This window comes from Haliotis rubra, unplaced genomic scaffold (assembly GCF_003918875.1).
Source record: "Haliotis rubra isolate DU_JTF1 unplaced genomic scaffold, ASM391887v1 Scf225, whole genome shotgun sequence".
Lineage (NCBI taxonomy): Eukaryota > Metazoa > Mollusca > Gastropoda > Lepetellida > Haliotidae > Haliotis > Haliotis rubra.
The window spans coordinates 1,168,144-1,192,500 of NW_025766281.1; the positions used below are offsets into that span (position 1 = coordinate 1,168,144).

Here is a 24,357-nt window from a genome sequence, read left to right on the forward strand (position 1 = left end):
TTAAGTACAGTGTAACGACCTTGACCCCTGCAGCAAGGTGACGTCGTTGACGCTTCTGGTTCTAATCCAATCCATGCCTGACATTAACCACGTCACTTCGGATTTAACAATGCCATTAATGCCAATATCACCACATTAACCATTTTATACCTAGGTAATTGCGTTTCTCCTCCATCATCCGATGATTCTGATGCGCACGGTGCCATCAAACTGGCTATGTTATCAGTCGTGAAATGGGTCGACCATGCAGTAAGTGGAATTACAGACTCTCAATTACCCGTAGCGCGAGGTAACACGGTGTGTGTTTCACGCATGTAACATGTGTTGAGGACTATCGAGGGAATAATTCAATCAGGGAGGTGGGTCGTGTTTGGGGATGCCCTGTCTGGCTGCTGAGGAGAGGGCGGTGGATAGTCTGTCTCACAGTCCCTGAGCCGAATTATGTTCCTTTCCGCCCTGTCATTTCTGCAATGCTGAAGCTCTAAATGAAGCAAGGCTCCCTTCTAACCGTGGCTCCTTTTCAATTCAAAATTTAGTCTAGGCGGTTGAGAGTGAGTGAGTGAGTTTAGTTTTACGCCGCACTCAGCAATATTCCAGCTATATGGCGGCGGTCTGTAAATAATCGAGTCTGGACCAGACAATCCAGTGATCAACAGCATGAGCATCGATCTCGGCAATGGGGAACCGATGACATGTGTCAACCAAGTCAGCGAGCCTGACCACCCGATCCCGTTAGTCGCCTCTTACGACAAGCATAGTCGCCTTTTGTGGCAAGCATGGGTTGCTGAAGACCTATTCTATCCCGGATCTTCACGGGTCCTAGGCGGTTGTGAAAGAGACAACCTGCCTATGCCCAGTACTTCCGTGATGAGGGTGATGTCTGGGGAGATGGTTTGTTTGTTGTTTAACGCCGCACTCAACAATATTCCAGCAATATGGCGGCGAATTGTAAATAATCGCGCCTGGACCAGACAATCCAGTGATCAACAGCATGAACATCGTTCTACGTAACTGGGAACCGATGACACGTGTCAACCAAGTCAGCAAGCCTGACCACCCGTTAGTCACCTCTTTCGACAAGCATGGGTTGCTGAAGATCGATTCTAACCCGGACCTTCACGGGTCGGGGGAGCACCGCCTTTTTAAAACGGAACCATGTTAACAATATTGAACAATATAAATGAAAATCGATTTCCAATCGACATGGTTTGCTAATTAATGGTATTTTATTGGACTATCCTTGTAACAGGTCTTTATTGGTTATACTGGGATACGACTTTGTAGGTGTATCTTTCTGCGCAAGAAAAGAGATTTCTTTACAACATTCAAGAGAAGGGAATACTTCCAAATTCGGCGCATCAGTGACAAACATTATGTCCTATGCAGTTTACGATTTTGATTTGTACAGTTTGGCTAAGAGTATTTTCAGGATAAAATTTGACGAGACTCCGCATGATTTTGTGACGGGGCAGGTTACGCTTACCTCTTTACTAACACCTGGTATGATCACTGCTAGGTAGGGATTCATAAGGACATATTTTGATATATTACAGTGGGTGCAACGTTAAGTAGGTGTCGTATGACTGAGACGGCCCTTCGTCGTTTTAACTGCATTATATCATCAACAAGTATCGGTGGTATCGAAGCCACGGTTCCAAACATACATGAACGTTTGGTATGTGACGGATGAGAAATGGTGCTGTACTTTTTTCAAGATGTTTATATGCATACTGCATCTGATACACTGTCTCTACGTCTCCCAATTTAATATATACTACTCAAAAGAGGTCAAGGACAACACGATTCTCTCACATCACTACAGTTAATCTGTAAGGCGATGCCAGAATTATGTGACCCTTAACCTCATTTGAGTAGAACATACTGAACCGAGAGATGTGGAGTATCATGAAAGAAACAGATTGTCCTTAACCTCTTTTGAGTAGCATATCTTGAACTGAGGAAAATATCAGATTTTTTTGTCTTTTTGATAAAATATAACAATCATATTGTTCTTAACCTTATTTGAGTAGAGACATTTTCGCGGAACATTCGCATTACATTCACGACACTTTCGCGGCTCTATCGCGGCTCTATGGCGATCATATAGCGAAAACTCTTAGCGGTGCAGAGGAAGGATGTTTTTGCCCGGTAGTGTACATGTATATCTGAGAAGCAGCACGACGGACAGGCTTCAGTGAATCAACAAGGAGTCAATACGTCACTGTGTTTGAACATTCATGGCTGTGATAGAATGATGTACGGTCCAGCTGATGGTGAAACTGTCACACACAAATACATGATGGATCACCCGTGATTGGTCAAGCGGGAAATGGGCTCCTGTAGCCCATCACCCATGGGTCCTACAGAAGTGTAAACAAGCAACACTGCTGGTGTAAACAAATAAACAAGTTTCCACGTCATATCTGTTTGAGTTAGAATGTTAGTCCAAGTTAATGAATACAAAAAGAACATGAAACAACACAAATAAACTGGATCTCTATGTAACGTTCTGCTGACAGGGCACAGATTGAGCACTTTGCAAAATTTCATTTCCTCATGGTGCACGGACTAAATTCCTTTTGAGCAAATCCTCAATCGATAAGAACGGATTTAAGTGAGTGAGTGAGCATGGTTTTACGCCGTCTTTAGCAATATTCCAGCAATATCACGGCGGGGGACACCAGAAACTGGCTTCACACATTGTACCCATCTAGGGAATCGAACCCTGATCTTCGGCTACCCTTTCGCTAAATTAGGTTAGAACGTCCACAATCCAGTGATCAACAGCATGAGCATGGATGTACGCAACTGCCATACGAAGCCAGCGAGCCCGACCACCAGATCCCGTTAGTCACCTCTTGCGACACACGTGTGTGAGTGTGTGTGTGCGTGCGTGCGTGCGTAATGTTGTGTTCAATGTTGCTAGCCCGCTGAGATACCAAGATACCATGCCTCAGTTTAACACTCAGACACATTACACACGCTGATAGTATCTGCTTTGTATTACAGTGCAGTGATACGCTCATATTCTAAACAAACGATTATAGGTATAACAAGAATATTGGGATTACTGTGATGGTATGAAATGGTATTGTGAAATGTATGGTACATGTTCACGACAAAAAGTACCCCTGAAATAGTCACGATATTGACGAGCTGACTGCCCACGAATCCGTCTCCGAGAAACAACTCGAAATCTCGCACTGAAGTCTCGTGTCAATGCAGAAAGACATGAAGCTGGGTGAAAGTTTGACTTGTTCGCTTAAAAAGTTATTTCACGACAGGTGGGAGTGCGATAAGACTGATTAACTATAAAATGTATCCCCGATATCTACAGGGTCGGGCGTGAGGCCACGGGAGTGGAGCTATAGGCGAACTGCATGACGGGAGATTAGATTGGGTGATAGGATGGAGGAACCTGCTGTAGCATGAAGGGTGATGCAGATTCTGATGCCGTCAAGTGATGGCGTAAGGTGATGGCAACACGCTGATAGTGATGTACGTGTTTCTTGTATTACTCATGCAACATCGACGGCGATACAGGCGCCTGTGCAGATTTCCCCCTGAGGTTTACAGTGCTTTATTGACATTTATTGCACAGATGAGGTGATATAACACGCGATGTGAGTTTATTGCGCTGCGATGAAATACTCCCACGCTACTTAATGTGTGTGTTATAACAATAATATCTGCTGTTAAAAGTTGCAAAGTTCATTGAGTAAAAGAACGGGGAAAGCCAGATTCTGCCTAACGCCCTTCATACGTCGTTAATTCTGTTCCGCTTGGGGATTCCAGACTGAATTGGATGACAGCAATAAGCAACCTAAATGATAGAGGGGGCTCGGGGTCGTAATAGATAATATATAAGGAGAGAGAGAGAGAGAGAGAGAGAGAGAGAGAGAGAGAGAGAGAGAGAGAGAGAGAGAGAGAGAGAGAGAGAGAGAGAGAGAGAGAGAGAGAGAGAGAGAGAGAGAGAGAGAGAGAGAGAGAGAGAGAGAGAGAGAGAGAGAGAGAGAGAGAGAGAGAGAGAGAGTGGAAGGAAGCGGAGAAGACTTAAGAGAAAGATGACATGAGAGGAAGAGAAAGAGAGGGAGAGGTTCGAGACGAAGTGAGAGACAAAGGTAGAGTGAAGGATAACAAGACCAATAGAGGAAGTGATATATAGGGATAGAAAGAACAGAGAAACTGTCTAGTTTAGAGAGTCTAGTTTAGTTTCATATACGGTAGGGGCGATGGGCTAGTGGTTCGTCACGCCGAAGACCTGGTTCGAGACTTGTTTCTAACGAAGTGGTGAAAAATGTTGAGAATAAGGTATGGCCAGTTTCTGGTGTCCTCCGGAATATTGCTAAATGCGGCGTAAACCCAACTGACTCACTGACTCATATCTGATGATTTGTCCAGTTTAACTTCCTATACGAGGGGGGCAGTGGGGTAGCCCGTTGTGTGAAGCTGTTTCTGGTGTCCCTTCGGTATTGGAATTATGTTTCTAACGAAGTGGCTAAAAAGGTTAAGAACAATGTGTGATAAATTTCTGGTGTATATTTTTGAAAGGGGCGTAAAACCCTACTCACTGACTAACTCCTACACGATGGTGTTCGCTAACTAACTCCTACACGATGGTGTGTTCTCCGAAGGACGAGTTCCACATTGTTTGGTGTCATCACGTAGCTACTTAACAAATCCAAACCAATTTCTGTCTGGCACTTATTCCTGCAATAACATTCCACTCCAGAGAACAACAATACCATCTCTTGATGTTTTGGGTGAATATCTATTTTCGTTGAAGGTCACGCGTTCTTGCCTCTTACCAAAAATAATCTCATTGGGAATCAAAGAATCTCTGAATCAGACTGTTATAAGTCTCTGTCGTATTTCCCAGGTTCAAATATGAGTCAGACTAGCTATTTCCCTGCTTCCTTGTGCCTGTGAGTAACAGGTCTGACTAACCAACACCTGTTCGTGAAGCCGTTTTGGTCGATGGCGTCACGCAATCTTGCAGCTTCGGTAATATATCTTCAGGCCGTTGCATCACTGATTTGAGACCCAGTGTGAGACCCGCGTGAGACAAAGTGTGAGACCCGTCTAAAGTCGCGTGAGACCCGTTTGAAGCACATCTGCAATCCAGTGTGAAACCTGTGTGAACCCGGTGTGAGACTCGTGTGAAGCCTATCTGAGACCAACTGTGAAACTCGCGTGACCAGTGTAAAACCTGTATGAACCAATTTTGAGACCCAGTGTAAAACATGTGTAAAGTCCTTTTGAGACCAACCGTGAAATCTGTGTGTACCCCTTTTGAGACCCAGTGTTAAACGTGTGTGAACACCTTTTGAGACCCAGTGTTAAACCTATGTGAGACCCAGTGTTAAACCTATGTGAAGACCTTTTGAGACCAACAGTTGTTAAACGTGTGTGAAGACCTTTTGAGACCCAGTGTTAAACCTATGTGAAGACCTTTAGAGACCTAGTGTTAAACCTATGTGAAGACCTTTTGAGACCCAGTATAAAACCTCTGTGAAGACCTTTTGAGACCAAGTGTTAAACGTGTGTGAAGACCTTTTGAGACCCAATGTAAAAGTTGCATGAGATCCATGGCAGACCCGTCCGTTTTCAAAATTTGGGATTAACTATATGTTATAATATTACACTACACCACACTGTAATCATCTGACAGAAAATACCACCAGATGTAGATGGTGCATGATATTGCCTTCGAACTTGACGCCATTAAATTCTGTTCATTATGAGATACAGAGCCTAATTGACGAATTGAGAACTATTTCATTACACACGATGGTAACACAGTTGATGCGTTCATGATTAAATATAATGAGCGATTTCTTCGTATACACAAGACAGGTTCAGGTCCTTGGAACATACATACCTTTGCATGCATATTTTAAAAACCGCGGAGTTGCAGTAGGGCCTTTCCCGGGCATCTGGGGTCATGACAGGCGTTCAGTGGTCCCTCCACAATTTTCACTGCAGTTTTGCCTTTTACGCCGATGATCTATTTCTTTGGAAAATCGAGACTGGTCATTCTCTATCAGTGACGTTTCATATTTAAAAGGGGAGAAGATGGTAAAGGTGAGTGAGTTTAGTTTTACGCCGCTTTTAGCAATATTCCAGCAGTTACTGTAAAGATGTTGGCACATGGGTAAAAGTGAATGAATCGCTTGTCACGTCGGAGGGTCGAGATCGAATCCCAGCATTGGTGCACCAGGGTAACAACAACTACCATCTAATAACGTGTTTTCATATGACTCAACCAGGGGATCGAACCTCAGACCCAGTCTCCGGTAGACGCTCTATCTACTAACCTACGAAAGCGATGTGTTTAAAATGGTGATTCTTATTGATACAGTTGAAAACTAGACACCCTGTAACACTGTATTCTTGTTATGGTGATCTTGCGTCTATACACCTGAATGAGCGCTGTACGTGGCATTGAGGACGCCTTTCGATAAGTATACGTCACCATGTGGAAGTAGAAACTTCTGTAATCATTAATGAATCACGTTATATCTTTACCAAGTGCATGTAGAAATACATATATTTATGACTGAATCACGTTATAACGTCACCAAGTGTACGTAGAAACACTTGTATTCATGTCGAATGATGCCTTTTAGCGGCATTTAGAAATTGTATATAGATGTCCAAGACATTTATTTATGGATTAAACTTCTTTTTTATTTCCCTCACAACGCTTCGGTACCATTACAGATCCCTTCATCAGTCTCATATTTTCAGTTCACCTGATGAAACGTTGTGAGGGAAATAAAAAAGAAGTTTAATCCATAAAAAAATATCCTGGACTTCTATTCATGACTGAATCTCGTTATAACGTCACCAAGTGCATGTAGAAACATATATTCATGACTGAATCACGTTACAACATCACCAAGTGTACGTAGAAACAAATATATTTATGACTGAATCAAGTTATAACGTCACCAGGTGCACGTAGAAACATATATTCATGACTGAATCACGTTACAACGTCACCAAGTGCACGTAGAAACATATATTCATGATTGAATCAAGTTACAACGTCACGAAGTGTACGTAGAAACATATATTCATGATTGAATCAAGTTACAACGTCACCAAGTGCACATAGAAACATATATTCATGACTGAATCACGTTACAACGTCACCAAGTGTACGTAGAAACATATATTCATGACTGAATCTCGTTATAACGTCACCAAGTGTACGTAGAAACATATATTCATGACAGAATCAAGTTATAACGTCACCAAGTGTACGTAGAAACATATATTCATGACTGAATCAAGTTACAACGTCACCAAGTCCACGTAGAAACATATATTCATGACTGAATCACGCTACAACGTCACCAAGTGCACGTAGAAACATATATTCATGACTGAATCACGCTACAACGTCACCAAGTGCACGTAGAAACATATATTCATGACTGAATCAAGCTACAACGTCACCAAGTCCACGTAGAAACATATATTCATGACTGAATCAAGTTACAACGTCACCAGGTGCACATAGAAACATATATTCATGACTGAATCACGCTACAACGTCACCAAGTGCACATAGAAACATGTATTCATGACTGAATCAAGCTACAACGTCACCAAGTGCACGTAGAAACATATATTCATGACTGAATCACGTTACAACGTCACCAAGTGCACGTAGAAACATATATTCATGACTGAATCAAGTTATAACGTCACCAAGTGTACGTAGAAACATATATTCATGACTGAATCAAGTTACAACGTCACCAAGTGCACGTAGAAACATATATTCATGATTGAATCACGCTACAACGTCACCAAATCCATGTAGAAACATATATTCATGACTGAATCAAGTTACAACGTCACCAAGTGTACGTAGAAACATATATTCATGACTGAATCACGTTATAACGTCACCAAGTGCACGTAGAAACACATATATTCATGACTAAACCACGTTATAACGTCACCAAGTGCACGTAGAAACATATATTCATGACTGAATCACGTTACAACGTCACCAAGTGCACGTAGAAACATATATTCATGACTGAATCACGCTACGACGCAAACAAACACAGAATGTCAGGATTTATCACAAATATCAAGAATGACAAGACAGAAACCTGCGTTCTTTTGGATTTTTTAGCAATCATTGAGGAATACTGTTCCCTTGCCTCTAGCACAACTGCTTCACAACATATGCCATTACTTAATCATTACGAGAGGCCTGCATGGTTTTCTGTAGCATGTCACTGATGTAATTGGTAATCTTCCCAGAGCATCGCCTGTACAAACACGTTCCAGGATATCTGCAGCGTTTTTACCTGCCTCTGGTAGCGCGATCACCATACTTAACGATGCCTTGCTATGCATATCGCACCCGTAGACTAACGCTTAGTCCCTGAATATATATAATTTTGATAGAAACAAATAAACCCATTTACACTGAAAAGGAGCCCCTGTGAGATGGGAGATTGAACCTGTGGAAATCTAGACTTGCTTCATTTAAGGCTTTAGCATTGCAGGGAGGGCTAGGTAGTAGGAAAATAATGTGGTTCAGGGACTGTGAGACAGACTAATCGCGCCCGCGGCCGTGCTAGCTACAAGGAGCTGCCGCTATATACTAGTAGTAAGCACATCCTCATCTACCTGGAGGATGTAAATAGCTACATACATATACGACCTTGGTTGTAAAATTTACTATAGTTACAATTTTTGTCTGTCGCACACTCCCTGAACCACAATATTTTCCCTTCCGCCAAGCCCTTTCTGCAATACAAAAGCCCTTAACGAACAGGCCCCGATTTCTCGAAACAAACTTAAGTTTTTACTCAAATTTCAAACTGAGTTTGACAATTTGAAACAGCTGAATTTTTAACTCAACTGCATTTTAAAAATAAAAAAGCCCAAATAACTTAAGTAATCTATCCACCAAACTCCAATTGTCTACTATGTTTGAGTTTAATATCAATTTCAGTTCAACATGGGAAATGCATTTTCTCAAATTTGAGTAAAAACTCTAACTTAAGTCAAAACTCAGCTTTAAGTCTGTTTCGAGAAGTCGAGGCCAGGTCTAGATTTCCTCGGGTTCAGGCTGAATAGCAGAGTTCATTAGGCTCCTTTTCAATGTATATGGAGTTATTTGTTTCTATCAAAAGTACATATGTTTGTTTTTGAATGCCACACTCAGCATCAGTCCAACTATATGACGGCGGTCTGTGAATAACCGTGTCTGGGCCATACAATCCAATGGTTGACGCCATGAGCATCGGTTTACGCAATTCGGATACGATGACATAAAGCAATGCATCAGTCAGAGAGCCTGACAACCCGATCACGTTAGTTTCCTCACAAGACAAGCATGGGAACCTGATGATCAATTCGAACCCCGATATTCAAGGGTTTAGAACCATTAATTGAACATACGATCATTATGTTCGAATCTGAAATTGGTACAATACGACACTTCCCCTGCTTCACCATCTCTCATCACGGGGTACAATAGGTCTCAAGGTTACATGTTTGTACTTTTCAGCTAAATGTCTTATATTGCATGATTCTCTTTGCGATCCATGTAGTTATGTCCATGAAAGATGTTAAGACCAATTTATGGCCAATTCACCTCCTTGCAAAGACATATGGTCTGGGATTCCCGTGAAACACGGCACCAAAGTACATGTTCTGGTCTGTAGGTTACCACTTCCTCGCCATTCAGCTACTTGCAAAGAAATATGTCCCAGATTCCCCATGAAACATGGCACCAAACTACATGTTCTGATGTGCGTGTTACCAATTCTTCGCCATGGAGCTACTTGCGAAGACATATGGCTTTGATGCCATGGCACTAAAGAACATGAGCACTTCCTTTGTATATGTACTTTGCTTCTGGACCCAACTGTTTCATATAGCGTTAAACAAAGTACATACCTGTATTAATTACACCTACAACGTCAACTACAACTACAGCCTCTACTACATCTGCAACGTTATGTAGGACACGTCAACATCTTCGTCGAGCCGTAAGTTCACTTGGCATCAAGCCAGAAGGTCATCTGGGGTCACATACCGGTGTCGCGTCCATTAGGTCCCTCGGAATAAACGCTCTTTGATAGATCAGAACACTATGTAAACGGTGATGCCAGCACTATTTACATCTGCTGCCTTTGCTTATTTTACCATGCGTTTCTCTGATATGTACAGTATCGGATATCGCTGACTTCCCGACCTCCGCATTGCATAATTCAGATGAAGGATAATGATATCATTCATCAAAATAAGCATATTAAATATGCTTCAGAGGAGCGTCTAATGATGGTTTATACACGGGCTTGGTGGCACGATAACATGGCTGGATAAATCAGGCTCGTTCGTATTCGTCCTGGGCCCACCTGCACAAAGTGGTCTTAGCGCTACGTGTACGACGGTCGTAAGTAACTGTTTGGAAGGGAGTTACGAAAGTCTTGGCTCTAAGATCGCTTTGTGTAGGTGGTTCAGGCTCGTCTGTATTCGTGCTGGACACACTGTAGTTTTGCACAAGCAGTCTTAAGCGCTACGACGGTCGTACGTAACTGTTTGGATGGGACGTACGAAAGTCTTGGCTCTAAGATCTCTTTGTGTAGGTGGTTCCTGATAACAATTTATTGCAATAATCGAAACCATGTGTGTAAACATAAGACGCCGTAGTTTCTACATGCTGCCTTATACTATACACTGAGAAATATATGCATTTAAAGTTAATCATCGAGCGCCCATAACAAGTGTATGTTTTATGTCCTGACAAAATGTGTCTCTTTTCAGGTCATGTCTTGAAACAATGTCAAAACTCTTGTGTCCCGAAAACCTCGCACCCCCATACATTAAGCGAATCAAACCCCTCGGGGGAGTGGACGCTATCATCATTCGGTTACCCCACCCCCTGCAGTAACACAGCACGATGCCTTCTGACCAGTGTTTGTCCTTAACCCTGAAAAGCTACAGGCCCTAAGGACCCAGAACCATAAAATGTTGTGGGTCGTGGTCAGAATGTGTAGGCCCTACATTTTAGCTACAATATAAGTTATTCCCAGCAAACCAAAAATATGACAACTAACAAACTGAGTTAAAGAGTTTAATTTAGAAATTTAAATAGAAATTACTGAATAATATTTTCTGAACAATAATACTCTTAGTTACTGGGGATGAAAAGGCTGTCGGCCATAAGGACCTGCAGAAAACAAAAGCTGTTGGGTCCGAGTGGTTTTCAGTCGGCTTCGGGCCTAAGGACCGACGTTAATTTCGAACGCTGCTTCTGAGTGAAACCATACGTGAGTTCTGAGCCAGTAAAGTTATATCCACTCGTAACAGTTTAATGTAATTACTTCCCTCCAATTACTGGGTTATCGGACAAGGAAGCTCAGGAGAAATGCATGCTGGGTCCCCTCCACAACCTCCCCGACGCCAACTACTACACCATCGTCATCCTGTTGGAGCATCTAGTCAGATTGGCAACAGTTTATACCGACATTCAGCTTTCTTTTCTCAGCCTCACACAGAATGAATTTCGTAATTGTGAAATCTTTTGTTGTGGACATTACATGATGTCAAGCAGGTTCAAGAACAAAAACCTGAGTCAACTGAGACATTGTTTCGCTGTGACAAGTTTGTAGTGAGTGAGTATGGTCAATATTCCAGCAATATCACGGCGGGGGACACCAGAAATGGGCTTCACGCATTGTACCCATGATCCGGATCTTCGGCGAACGCTTTACCCACTAGGCAACCCAATCGCTCCTGACAAGTTTGTGAAATAAGCAGGTGTCTGTGTCCTTTGGAAAATGTACTTAAGGAACATGAAGACCACCGCATCACAACCAACAAGGCTGACATTTTCTATAAATATTCCTGCAACCTGTTTCCATGGTTTCATTTTCCTGGAAGTGGAACAGAAACAATATTTTCCCGTATAAAAAATCACAACATATATTTTACAGTACAACAAAACCTGACTATAGACTCGACGCTGGAGGCAACATTGTAAACCTGTCTGCGTTCTCAGATCAAAGCGGATTCAAAGTGCCGTAATTGTTGAAACAGCACCATGAACCAGCAAGTGGTCCTGATTCTTCAGACCCCGTTCCTTAACCTTGGATTACATATATTGTGAGTCCCCAGTCATTATCTCGACAGGGATGAAGCTATGAACGCCGGGCCTGAGGCAAACGACTGTTCTGTCGTCCCGTGACATATCTATAAAGGATTCTGACTTGGTTGAAGTTCAAGCTGATTGATCACGGAGAGTTTAGGGGGCTGAGGAGAGACCGTGACTTGATCTAGGGGATGTGGCGTTGGGAGGAGATAAGAGAAACGGCTGGGGGTAAGGGTGGTTGGTGCGCATGAATTAAGAAAGACTTTTTGGTGTGGATTGTGATACATGGCGTTGTCCATACAGTAAGATTGTTAGACACGGGGATTAAAATTGGGACTTGTATTCAAAAAATATTGATTGGGAATGATTATAAATATATACATGGGGTGTGATATATGGGCGAGAAATTGGCCATACAGTTCGACAAGTGGATTGAAAATGAAATGTAGACTAAAAACAAATATTGATTGGGAATGGGTTATGCCAAAAGAAAGAGGCATTGGCCATGGATCATCATATATGGGCGCAGTTTTGGCCTTGTAGTAGGACATGTGGATGGAAGAAGGAACATAATGGATTAAAAGATATTGATTGGGCATGAAGTATGATCTATTGGCTTGACTTGATTTGGGCATGTAGTATGATCTATGGGCGTGACTTAGTTTGGGCATGAAGTATGATCTATGGCGTGATTTCGGGCATGGGTTGTGACATGGGGGTGCATTGGGCATGGAGTACGACATATGGGCGGGGAATTGGACGTGGAGTATGATATATGGGCGAGGAATTGGGCGTGGAGTATGATATATGGGCGGGGAATTGGCGTGGAGTATGATATATGGGCGAGGAATTGGGCGTGGAGTATGATACATGGGCGGCGGAATTGGGCATAAAGTGTGATATGTCGGCGGGGAATTGGGCATGGAGTATGATATATGAGCGTTACCCTGGGCATGAAGTATGATATATGGGCGTGACCCTGGACATCATGTATGACATATATGGGCGTGACTTTGGGAATGAAGTGTGATATATGGGCAGGACATTGTACCAGACCAGGTACTCAGACACGTAGATTGAAAATGGGACAAGATTCAAATAATATCAGTGAACATGGATTCCGTTGGCTTATTACACGTGGGTGGGGTGAGATTTAGATGTGGATATACGGGATGTATCCGGGATTAACACACGCGGGTATGGGTTAACCACGGATTAGATATCTGGGTGGGAATATGGAGAGGATCAAAGCTAAGATTTGAGAGGTAACTTCTAGAGATTTTCGTGTGCTTTGATCTAAGTATAAGATGGTTCTAGAGATATGGCTGCAGAGATAGCGATCGTGGATGGATTTGCGGTTAGTTAAATGTTCCTGTTTCTTCGCAGGGTGCTTAGTGGTGGCGTAACGTGCACAGGTGGCTCAACGTTTCCGCCGATGGCAGAGTTACAGCCAGAGACTTAACGACTTACACGGGACTGTTGATTAATTTACTGGACGACTTGCTGCAACCTTTCAAAATATTCTGACAGAAACGAGTAAAAAGTTATAAATATAAATATATACCTTCTATATGAGGAGTGAAAGCACTAGCCTTCTGAAAACTGTTTCTCTCCAAGCAAGTGAGTCGAATCAAATAGTATTTATACATTTGGCGGCGTTGTAACAGAAGACGCAGAACTAGTCGAATCTGGGGCTCGAACTCACGCATGACCAATATTTCTGGTGCGACAACCTGATATAACGCCTTAGTAGTTTGTTTTCTTTGTTTGTTGTTTAACGCCGCACTCAGCTTTATTCCAGCTATATGGTGGCGGTCTGTAAATAATCGAGTCTGGACCAGACAATCCAGTGATCAACAGCATGAGCATCGATCTACGTAATTGGGATAAATGACATGTGTCAACCAAGTCAGCGAGCCTGACCACCGGATCCCGTTAGTCGCCTCTTACGTCAAGCATGGGTTGCTGCAGACCAATTCTAACCGGGATCTTCATGGGCACGGCACCTGCGAGAGGGGGAGTCAGTCTGTAAAGCCGTGGCACAGTTGCTACCTGACCGTGTTCATCTTCGACTATCAAGTGTACTTAATCTCCCTTCTATCTTTGACAGTCTGTTGCTTAACGCCACAGTCCTCAATGTTCCAGGTATTTAACGGGGTATATAAATAGATGAGTCTGGACAAGACAATCCAGTGACTGGCATCTACGCAATTTGGATACGATGACAAGCATTAAACAAGTCTTTAAACCATAACTTAAACACTCGATCCCGTTACTTGCCTATTTACAACGAGCAAGGCTACTAAAGGCCAATTCCAATCCGGACCTTCAGAGGTCTCCATTCCATTACGATAAATACCATGGGTCATGGAACTAACTGGCTTGGTCAGCCAGATGAGAATTGTACTATGCAAATCCAGTCATCCAGACATTATTCTCAACACTGAAAAACAGATCTGCCAATTTGTAGATGGGAGCAGTGTATTTTCTATAATGAAACTATACCACACTGGACAATCGATGATGCACCATCTAATTCCCACAATGGGTACAACATATGAAGCCTATTGTTGGTGTCCCGGTTTCTGCAAACCTTCAAGACGTTAGATCGAACAAATGGGTTTCCATATTTTCCGATTTCCGATATGTTTTGTTGTTACGAAGTTTTTAAGGTTCACGTTCAACAGACTGTAGTTATAATTGTTTAAATAATATTGATGAGGACCTTAAATTAGTTTATTGGCATTTTATTTATGTTAATTCGGCCAAAGAGAAATACTACTTTTTAATTTTTTGTTCACTTTACATTTCAATTGTTGAAGTCGGCGGATTTGTAAAACAGGTTCCTGTAACAACCTGGCCTAACCAGCACGTTAAGAATTCGCGAACACACGTTGAGTACACACAAACGTAAGTGAACGTGAATACTCCGTCAGTACAGTGCAAGTCATCACTGAGTTCTGTTGTCACTGGTAAGGTGAAGGTCTTTAGTCTCTGAAATAATTATATGAAGTACCATAGTGAGTGAATATGGTTTTACGCCGCATTAAGCAATAGTACAGCAACATCATGAGGACTGACTGACTGAATTTGGTTTTACGCCGCTTTTAGCAATATTCCAGCAACATCACGGCGGGGGACACCAGAAATGGGCTTCACACATTGCACCCATTTTGGGAATCGAACCCGGGCCTTCGGCGTGGCGAGCGAACGCTTTAACCACAATGCTACCCCATCGCCGCTAACTGACTTTAAAGGATCTTTACCGCCACTGTATTACAATGTCTTCATATCATCATATATACATTTGTATAGCGCCGATATCCAGCTCCGCTCAGCTGCTCAAAGGCGCTTTGTTTTTCCCTCGTTCACTGGATGTCAATCTCAACGGCCCATCGTATTGTCAATCTCAACTCCCTGGGGAGCATACAAACTCTTGCAGCCACTAGGCGCACCGAGTTATTGTGGCATTCCCATCCTTACGAGGTACCCATTCACAGCTGGGTGCACTGGGACACATAGTCACAGTACTTTGTCCAAGTTCACTGCACGTTGCTGTACCCGCAACTGGGTGTTTGCACGTATTCATGTGGCCACCATCTGGTCATATACCTACGGATTCGTGGGTTCTTTTAAGTGCACAGGGTTGTGTACTGTACACTAGGGGTTGTGACAACACTGAAAGAGTCTGCACACAAAGTTGACTCCAAGGTTTTTACACCCGGTCACAGGTGGGCTCGATCCCGTCACCTCAAGCTCGCTGGATCACTAGCCTGGCGCTTTAGCCAGTTCGCCCACCGCGCCCCCGGTATGGGGTCATGGGACAATAAGCAAAATATTCAGAGGGTCAGCTCTGAAATAATCCAACACACCATCACATACCGCTGTCACATTTACAACGTCTTAATGTCCCTCTCCTCCATCACATCACACTTTAAACAACTCCCAGTGTTAAGGCCTAACAACATCGATACATTCACTTCACCATACATACTTCAATGAAACCTCTGACTGGATTCATATATAGCTTTATGTAAAGATCTTGTGCATTCAAAACCGATATTATAAGGCTAGTGTTCAGTGTGCTTAGACTGAGCCATGCATACACACACGGCATACTTCGAAAAGGTGAAACTTCCATTGTCCAATGTGACCTAATTTTACGTCGCCTTTTATCGGTCGTTTCATATGAATATATTTCCAATTCATTGCTTCGGATTGTCCGGTTCTATCAATAAAGGGTTTGAAAGAAAATGATGTCCTTCTCAAGGTCAGTGGGTGTTTCGGCCCGTGACAGTTTATGATGGTGCTGTGATGAAGGCTATGAAGTGCTATCAATACCATCACAGCAATGAAAGCCATATGGTAGACTTATATAGTCTGTCTCACAGTCCCTGAACCTCATTATTTTCCCTAAAGCCTACACTGTAGCCCTCCTAGTGTGTCTCACAGTCCCTGAAGCACATTATTGTCCCTACTGCCTGGCCCTCCCTGCAATGCTAAAGCTCTAAATGAAGCAAGTCTAGATTTCCCCAGGTTCAGGATTTCCCAACTCACTGGGGCTCCTTTTCAATTTAAATGTACTATTTCTTTCTGAATCTCTGATCTACCCGGGGAGACTAAGCATTAGTCTACAGCCTTCCCTACAATGCTAAAGCCCTAAATGAAGCAAGTCTAGATGTCTTCAGGTTCTGAATCTCCCATCACTGGGGCTACTATTCAGTTTAAAGGAATTATATATTTCTATCAAAATCATATATATCTTCAGAGCCTTAGCGTTAGTCTAGGTAGATTTATGTGTCGAGACGGAGAGTCGCTGACACACTACAGCAGTTGGTGTTTTCATTATCTCCATCTAATTTACAGTATATAGATAATATACAGGCGGCAAATGTATCCACCTGTGTTTGATGGTAGCTGACGATGAAAAAGAAACGGTTTTACGATAGTGGTGTATTCAATACAGGCATCAAAGATGTATTTTGAACCTTCAGTTGACAGTTAGCCTTGCTCCAAGGCTGTACTGAATGCTGAGCCCATGGATGCATAATACTTCTATCCTTTCAAGAAGCAAGTCTAGATAAGGGACAGTCAGGACCCCAGGCTGTTATTTATTATTTTTGGGAAATTTTCATTTAAACTATTAATTTTTGCAAGTCTAGTTGGCAGTGTTTCGGTGACCCTTGTTTTCTGTGGTACTGTCTTCAAAACGTTTATGTTTTTTCTCATATCCAGTTTTGAATACTTTACTTTCTTTTGTCCCACAAGTTAGATACAGTGAAATTACGTAAACGCGGGCCCCATTAACCCGGGAACCCCATTTAGCGGACGACTGTGTTGGGACTCTTAATGCGGACATTTGTTGATCCGGTCTAAGAAAATGATGTCCTTCTCAAGGTCAGTGGGTGTTTCGGCCCGTGACAGTTTATGATGGTGCTGTGACGAAGGCTATGAAATGCTATCAATACCATCACGGCAATGAAAGCCATATGGTAGACTTATAGTCGGTCTCACAGTCCCTGAACCTCATTATTTTCCCTAAAGCCTACATTGTAGCCCTCCTAGTCTGTCTCACAGTCCCTGAAGCACATTATTGTCCCTACTGCCTGGCCCTCCCTGCAATGCTAAAGCCCTAAATGGAAGCAAGTCTAGATTTCCCCAGGTTCAGGATTTCCCAACTCACTGGGGCTCCTTTCAATTTAAATGTACTATTTCTTTCTGAATCTCTGATCTACCCGGGGAGACTAAGCATTAGTCTACAGCCTTCCCTACAATGCTAAAGCCCTAAATGAAGCAAGTCTAGATTTCTTCAGGTTCTGAATCTCCCATCACTGGGGCTACTTTTCAGTTTAAAGGAATTATATATTTCTATCAAAATCATATATATTCAGAGCCTTAGCGTTAGTCTCGGTAGATTTATGTGTCGAGACGGCGAGTCGCTGACACACTACAGCAGTTGGTGTTTTCATGATCTCTATCTAATTTACAGTATATAGATAATATACGACCGGCAAATGTATATACACCTGTGTTTGATGGTAGCTGGCGATGAAAAAGAAACGGTTTTACGATAGTGGTGTATTCAATACAGGCATCAAAGATGTATTTTGAACCTTCAGTTGACAGTTAGCCTTGCTCCAAGGCTGTACTGAATCACTGAGCCCATGGATGCATAATACTTCTATCCTATCAAGGAAGCAAGTCTAGATAAAGGGACAGTCAGGACCCCAGGCTGTTATTTTATTATTTTTTAGAAATTATCATTTAAACTGTTAATTTTTCCCTTAGAGACTTGTGCAAGTCTAGTTAGCAGTGTTTCCGTGACCCTTGTTTTCTGTGGTACTGTCTTCAAAACCTTTTTTTTTATATCCAGTTTTGAATACTTTACTTTCTTTTTGTCCCACAAGTTAGATACAGTAAAATCACGTAAATGCGGGCCCCATTAATCCGGAACCCCATTTACCGGACGACTGTGTTGGGACTCTTAATACGGACATTTGTTAATCCGGTCTATTTTCGGCGTGGCGAGCGAACGCTTTAACCAGAATGCTACCCCACCGCCGCTAACTGACTTTAAAGGATCTTTACCGCCACTGTATTACAATGTCTTCATATGTATGGTATGGGGTCATGGGACAATAAGCAAAATATTCAGAGGGTCAGCTCTGAAATAATCCAACACACCATCACATACCGCCGTCACATTTACAACGTCTTAATGTCCCTCTCCTTCTCCATCACATCACACTTTAAACAACTCCCAGTGTTAAGGCCTAACAACATCGATACATTCACTTCACCATACATACTTCAATGAAACCTCTGACTGGATTCATATATAGCTTTATGTAAAGATCTTGTGCATTCAATACCGATATTATAAGGCAAGTGTTCAGTGAAACCTCTGACTGGATTCATATATAGCTTTATGTAAAGATCTTGTGCATTCAAAACCGATATTATAAGGCTAGTGTTCAGTGTGCTTAGACTGAGCCATGCATACACACACGGCATACTTCGAAAAGGTGAAACTTCCATTGTCCAATGTGACCTAATTTTACGTCGCCTTTTATCGGTCGTTTCATATGAATATATTTCCAATTCATTGCTTCGGATTGTCCGGTTCTATCAATAAAGGGTTTGAAAGAAAATGATGTCCTTCTCAAGGTCAGTGGGTGTTTCGGCCCGTGACAGTTTATGATGGTGCTGTGATGAAGGCTATGAAGTGCTATCAATACCATCACGGCAATGAAAGCCATATGGTAGACTTATAGTCTGGTCTCACAGTCCCTGAACCTCATTATTTTCCCTAAAGCCTACATTGTAGCCCTCCTAGTCTGTCTCACAGTCCCTGAAGCACATTATTGTCCCTACTGCCTGGCCCTCCTGCAATGCTAAAGCCCTAAATGAAGCAAGTCTAGATTTCCCCAGGTTCAGGATTTCCCAACTCACTGGGGCTCCTTTTCAATTTAAATGTACTATTTCTTTCTGAATCTCTGATCTACCCAGGGGAGACTAAGCATTAGTCTACAGCCTTCCCTACAATGCTAAAGCCCTAAATGAAGCAAGTCTAGATTTCTTCAGGTTCTGAATCTCCCATCACTGGGGCTACTTTTCAGTTTAAAGGAATTATATATTTCTATCAAAATCATATATATTCAGAGCCTTAGCGTTAGTCTAGGTAGATTTATGTGTCGAGACGGAGAGTCGCTGACACACTACAGCAGTTGGTGTTTTCATGATCTCTATCTAATTTACAGTATATAGATAATATACGGGCGGCAAATGTATCCACCTGTGTTTGATGGTAGCTGACGATGAAAAGAAACGGTTTTACGATAGTGGTGTATTCAATACAGGCATCAAAGATGTATTTTGAACCTTCAGTTGACAGTTAGCCTTGCTCCAAGGCTGTACTGAATGCTGAGCCCATGGATGCATAATACTTCTATCCTATCAAGAAGCAAGTCTAGATAAGGGACAGTCAGGACCCCAGGCTGTTATTTATTATTTTTTTTAGAAATTTTCATTTAAACTATTAATTTTTGCAAGTCTAGTTGGCAGTGTTTCGGTGACCCTTGTTTTCTGTGGTACTGTCTTCAAAACGTTTATGTTTTTTCTCATATCCAGTTTTGAATACTTTACTTTCTTTTGTCCCACAAGTTAGATACAGTGAAATTACGTAAACGCGGGCCCCATTAACCCGGGAACCCCATTTAGCGGACGACTGTGTTGGGACTCTTAATGCGGACATTTGTTAATCCGGTCTTTTTTCCTCTGAAGAGTTCAGTCCGAAGTATCATTACAGTGAAACCCCGTTTATCCGGACGATGCGATTCATATTAATATACGGATTAACGTATTTCTGGATTAACGAATCTGGTAAATCGTATCATCGTATATACCTACATCACAGATTCTCACAGCTGTTCCTGCATAAAGCTTATAAAGGGGATACACTTATTTTGTACCGCGTTAATACCATTCGACATAACCGGAACTGCCGTTTTACGAACTTGACAAATGTTGCACATCAGGTCCATTCGACAGGTGAATATAGACACTAGATCATAAATCTGACTTACACATATAATCATAATTCCACTGTGATATTAAAGGACCCGGTGGGGTAGCCCAGTGGTCAAGCATTCGCTCGTCATGCTGGGGACCTGGGTTCAAGTCCCCATATGGGTACAATGTTTGAAGGCCATTAATGTTGTTCCCGCCATGATACAGTGGAATCTGTCAAATCCGGACTCTTTGTAAACCGGTTTTCTCCATAATCCGGATTTCTCTCTGCGAAGTCGGACGGATTACAGACTAAAATAACAGTCCGGTCAATAAACATTTCCGTTACTTCTGTTCTCAATGGTTAATTCATTCTATAAACACACATTATTTAATGTGATAACATGCAGTGTCTACGGTAACGGACAAAAGTTGACTAATCCGGACTGCTTTATAATCCGGACAAATGAGTCTGTCCCTAACCAGTCCGTAATAGACAGATTCCACTGTACTATGTACAGTAGTATTCCATAAAACAATACTCACGAGGTTTGAAGATCCATTGACACTGACCATGTTTTATGAAGAAATGGACAATATGATGAAAGAAGCGTTCGAGTGAGTATGGTTTTACGCCGCTTTTTGCAATATTCCAGCAATATCACGGCGGGGCACACCAGAAATGGGCTTCACACATTGTACCCATGTGGGGAATCGAACCCGGGTCTTCGGCATGACGAGCGAACGCTAGGCTACCCGCCCCAGACGAGTTCGACATAACCGTAGTTGACTGTTTAAAACGCTCATTACATAACAGTAGTGCCACGCGGTGATTCTAATACCAGGAAGTGACATAAATAGAACAAATAAATATAACATTTTCTGTGGATGCTTCTCAAATGACACGGCAAGAAATAAGACGTACGCTTAGTCGCTACATTTTACCAGCCATCACGTTATGTATACCTGAAGCTGCACGTGCTGGATGTAATTACAGGTGTAATCAATCCCCCGTAAGTGTAATGTCGAGGAGAACATGTGTCTGCAATAGTGATTACCGTTCCTCGCTTACATCACCCCGTTATAAAGATACTCCGTGCACTATGTAAGTGGCGAGGCTGATAGTGGTGAAGACGTTCACTCGCCTCCCAACTCAGCTTCCCTACAGTCTTATAAATACAACGGAACAGCTATTTGATATTTTGCCTGGGGCCTTTGGAAATAATATTTTGTTTCGGTAGCAGATACGCGTAAAATATAACTTAAACATAATATAACCTAAGATTGAACAAGGAAAAGAAAATTGTTAAATGTAGGCCAACGTTTTGGTGTTGTTGATTTATTTTGATGTATGGTTTAAAAAATGATCCAAAACACAACAAATAAAACAAATAAAACAACAATGCCATGACATCTGACATCATTGTGTCGAACACGGCGGGTCGTAACACGTAATCACTCGGCCACCCCCCTGCTTCTAATTGGTATTAAAGTTAGTTTGGATTAAACTGCAGGCAACCGTAGTAATAACGCATTTGCATGGAAACTACAGTCAAACTGAATAATATTTCACATACAGTTAAACCCCGTTTATCTGGAAACGTTGTTAGTATGGATCCCGTTTATCTTGAAACCTTGTTAGTATGGACACCGTTTATCCGGAAACCTCGTTAGTGCGGACCCCGTTTCGCATGAAAACTCTCGTCAGTACGGACCCCGTTTATCCGGAAATCCTGCTTTCCGATGAAAGTACTGTAAATAAAGTCGGTGTGATAGAAATCATCAGTAAACACAGTTAATCCGGACATCTGCAAATCTGATGGATTTCACGTTCAACAGGATCGTCCGCGTTGATGAGGTTACACTGTAGAAACATACATTATGTAAGAGTACTTGGTTTGGTTCCAACTGAGAGTTAGTCGTCAACCAACGCATACATGGCCATGAGGTTTATAGGGTGATAGAAAAGGATCTTTTCAAGCCTGACAGTTTTTCAACTGAAGGCTATTTGTACCGCTGGTGTGCCAAATATAGCCATCGAATAACGACACATGGTGTCAATATGAACACATTACCTTTGTGAATGAATACAGTGTTGCACGACCTAATTAAAGTGGCATAATTCATGGTAAGGGCGATGTTACTATGTAGTCAGGCCCTAACCCGTGATAAAGAACGGTGAAGTACTGGGTTGAAGTCTGGGTATGTTGAGCGTGTGTGTGAGAGAGAAGGAGACTTAGAGAGAACGATGGCATGAGAGGAACAGACAGGGATTGAGAGACAGAAACAGAGTGCAGGATAACAAGACCAAGAGAGGAAGTGAAATATAGGGATAGAGAGAACAGAGAAACTGACGAGAGAGTATTTCCACCCAAACATCCCCTGACACCCACGTGGGGTGTGAAACCTACCTCACCCCCCACCCAGAACCTACCCGCATCACACACATACTGCCTTGATGCAAACATACAAGCACAAATAGAATAAACAGCCGGGCAAAGGATTTAGTATACACACGTGTTGATGGCCGCCTCAAAATGAAAAAAATATGAAATTGTTATTCGATGGGAATGCGTTCAAAAAGGGTGGGGTGTGGAATTATACTTAGTCGTGTTCCGGTCACCGTTTTCAACCAACTAACGTTTAATAAAATTTGTATTTTGTAGTAAGTTCAATTTTCAAGTGCATATTCCTTTTGCCCGGTACTGTATTATAATACAATTTCAGTAGGTACAAGAGAACGTTATACATACACCGCCAGCAGGATGATTCCTAGCAGTAGCAGGATGAAGGACAGACACAGGATGGCTATCAGGACTTTGTGAGGAAGAATCCAGTCCTGTCCACCATAGCATCTCGGCTGCACCTGGACGTACGACATCGTCGACGGTATCCTTACAAACTCTCGTCACAGAACTGTCACAGAATATAATCCGCCACGGTAGTGTCAGACCTCATGTAATTTCCAAATAAAAACATTCCGAGGGGGAAAAGAGTCCCGTGAAGAAACTTGCTGCAACACCTGTGAACGGGCGTTACGACCACTGCTCTCGTTGTCCAATAATCCACGTAACGAGCAGTGAGTTGTGTACGGAGCTAGCATCACATTCCGGCAACACGGACCATCGCCATTCTACACAACTACCTGTTCAATATCACTCGCCAGGCGATCTCCGAGTCCAAGTGTTTACAAGCGAGGAATGAATCCTTATTTCAATTTATCTCAGTCGAGCATACCGTGCCGACATAGAGCTCACCACCTGTGAAGAACTCTCCTCACTTCCGTGTGCCTCACAATGTCGGGATGCCCGGCTCCGCTCCACACAAGTCCTCCCCACCCTCGCGCTCTCAACCCACACCTGCCTCCCGGGGAGACAGTGTTATTGACCTGAATCTCAAGCCTCGCTGTCCGGCGTTCCTCTGACCCTCCTGGTCAATCCCGTCTCACCTCCGCTATCACCGATACAACGATTACCGACAGCTTGGCTCTGGCTTCTACACACTGGGAATAACTCCGCACACAACTTCTTGGAAGATCACGTGACAAACAGAAAGTGGTAGGGAGAAACGTGATCCCGATGAAGAAATCTTGAGAGTCCTTACCGAGAGTGGAAGCTGATGCTTGGCTCGGGGCGGCGGTAGTACATTCTCAGTATAACCCAATCATCCAAACAAAGTACCCTCATTCACAGTTGCGTTTGTTTATAATAGTACCC

General features: G+C 42.6%; 1 protein-coding gene across 1 annotated transcript in view; it reads right to left on the reverse strand.

The window, feature by feature from the left end:
• Nucleotides 1-24,357, reverse strand: part of LOC124277666 — a 38,672-nt gene that overhangs the window by 14,297 nt on the left and 18 nt on the right. The window contains exon 1 of the mRNA XM_046713395.1: nucleotides 23,395-24,357. This exon is cut by the window's right edge and continues 18 nt beyond it. Coding sequence (XP_046569351.1) covers nucleotides 23,395-23,522 — 128 coding nt within the window. The 5' untranslated portion in view covers nucleotides 23,523-24,357. The remainder of the gene's footprint in view (nucleotides 1-23,394) is intronic.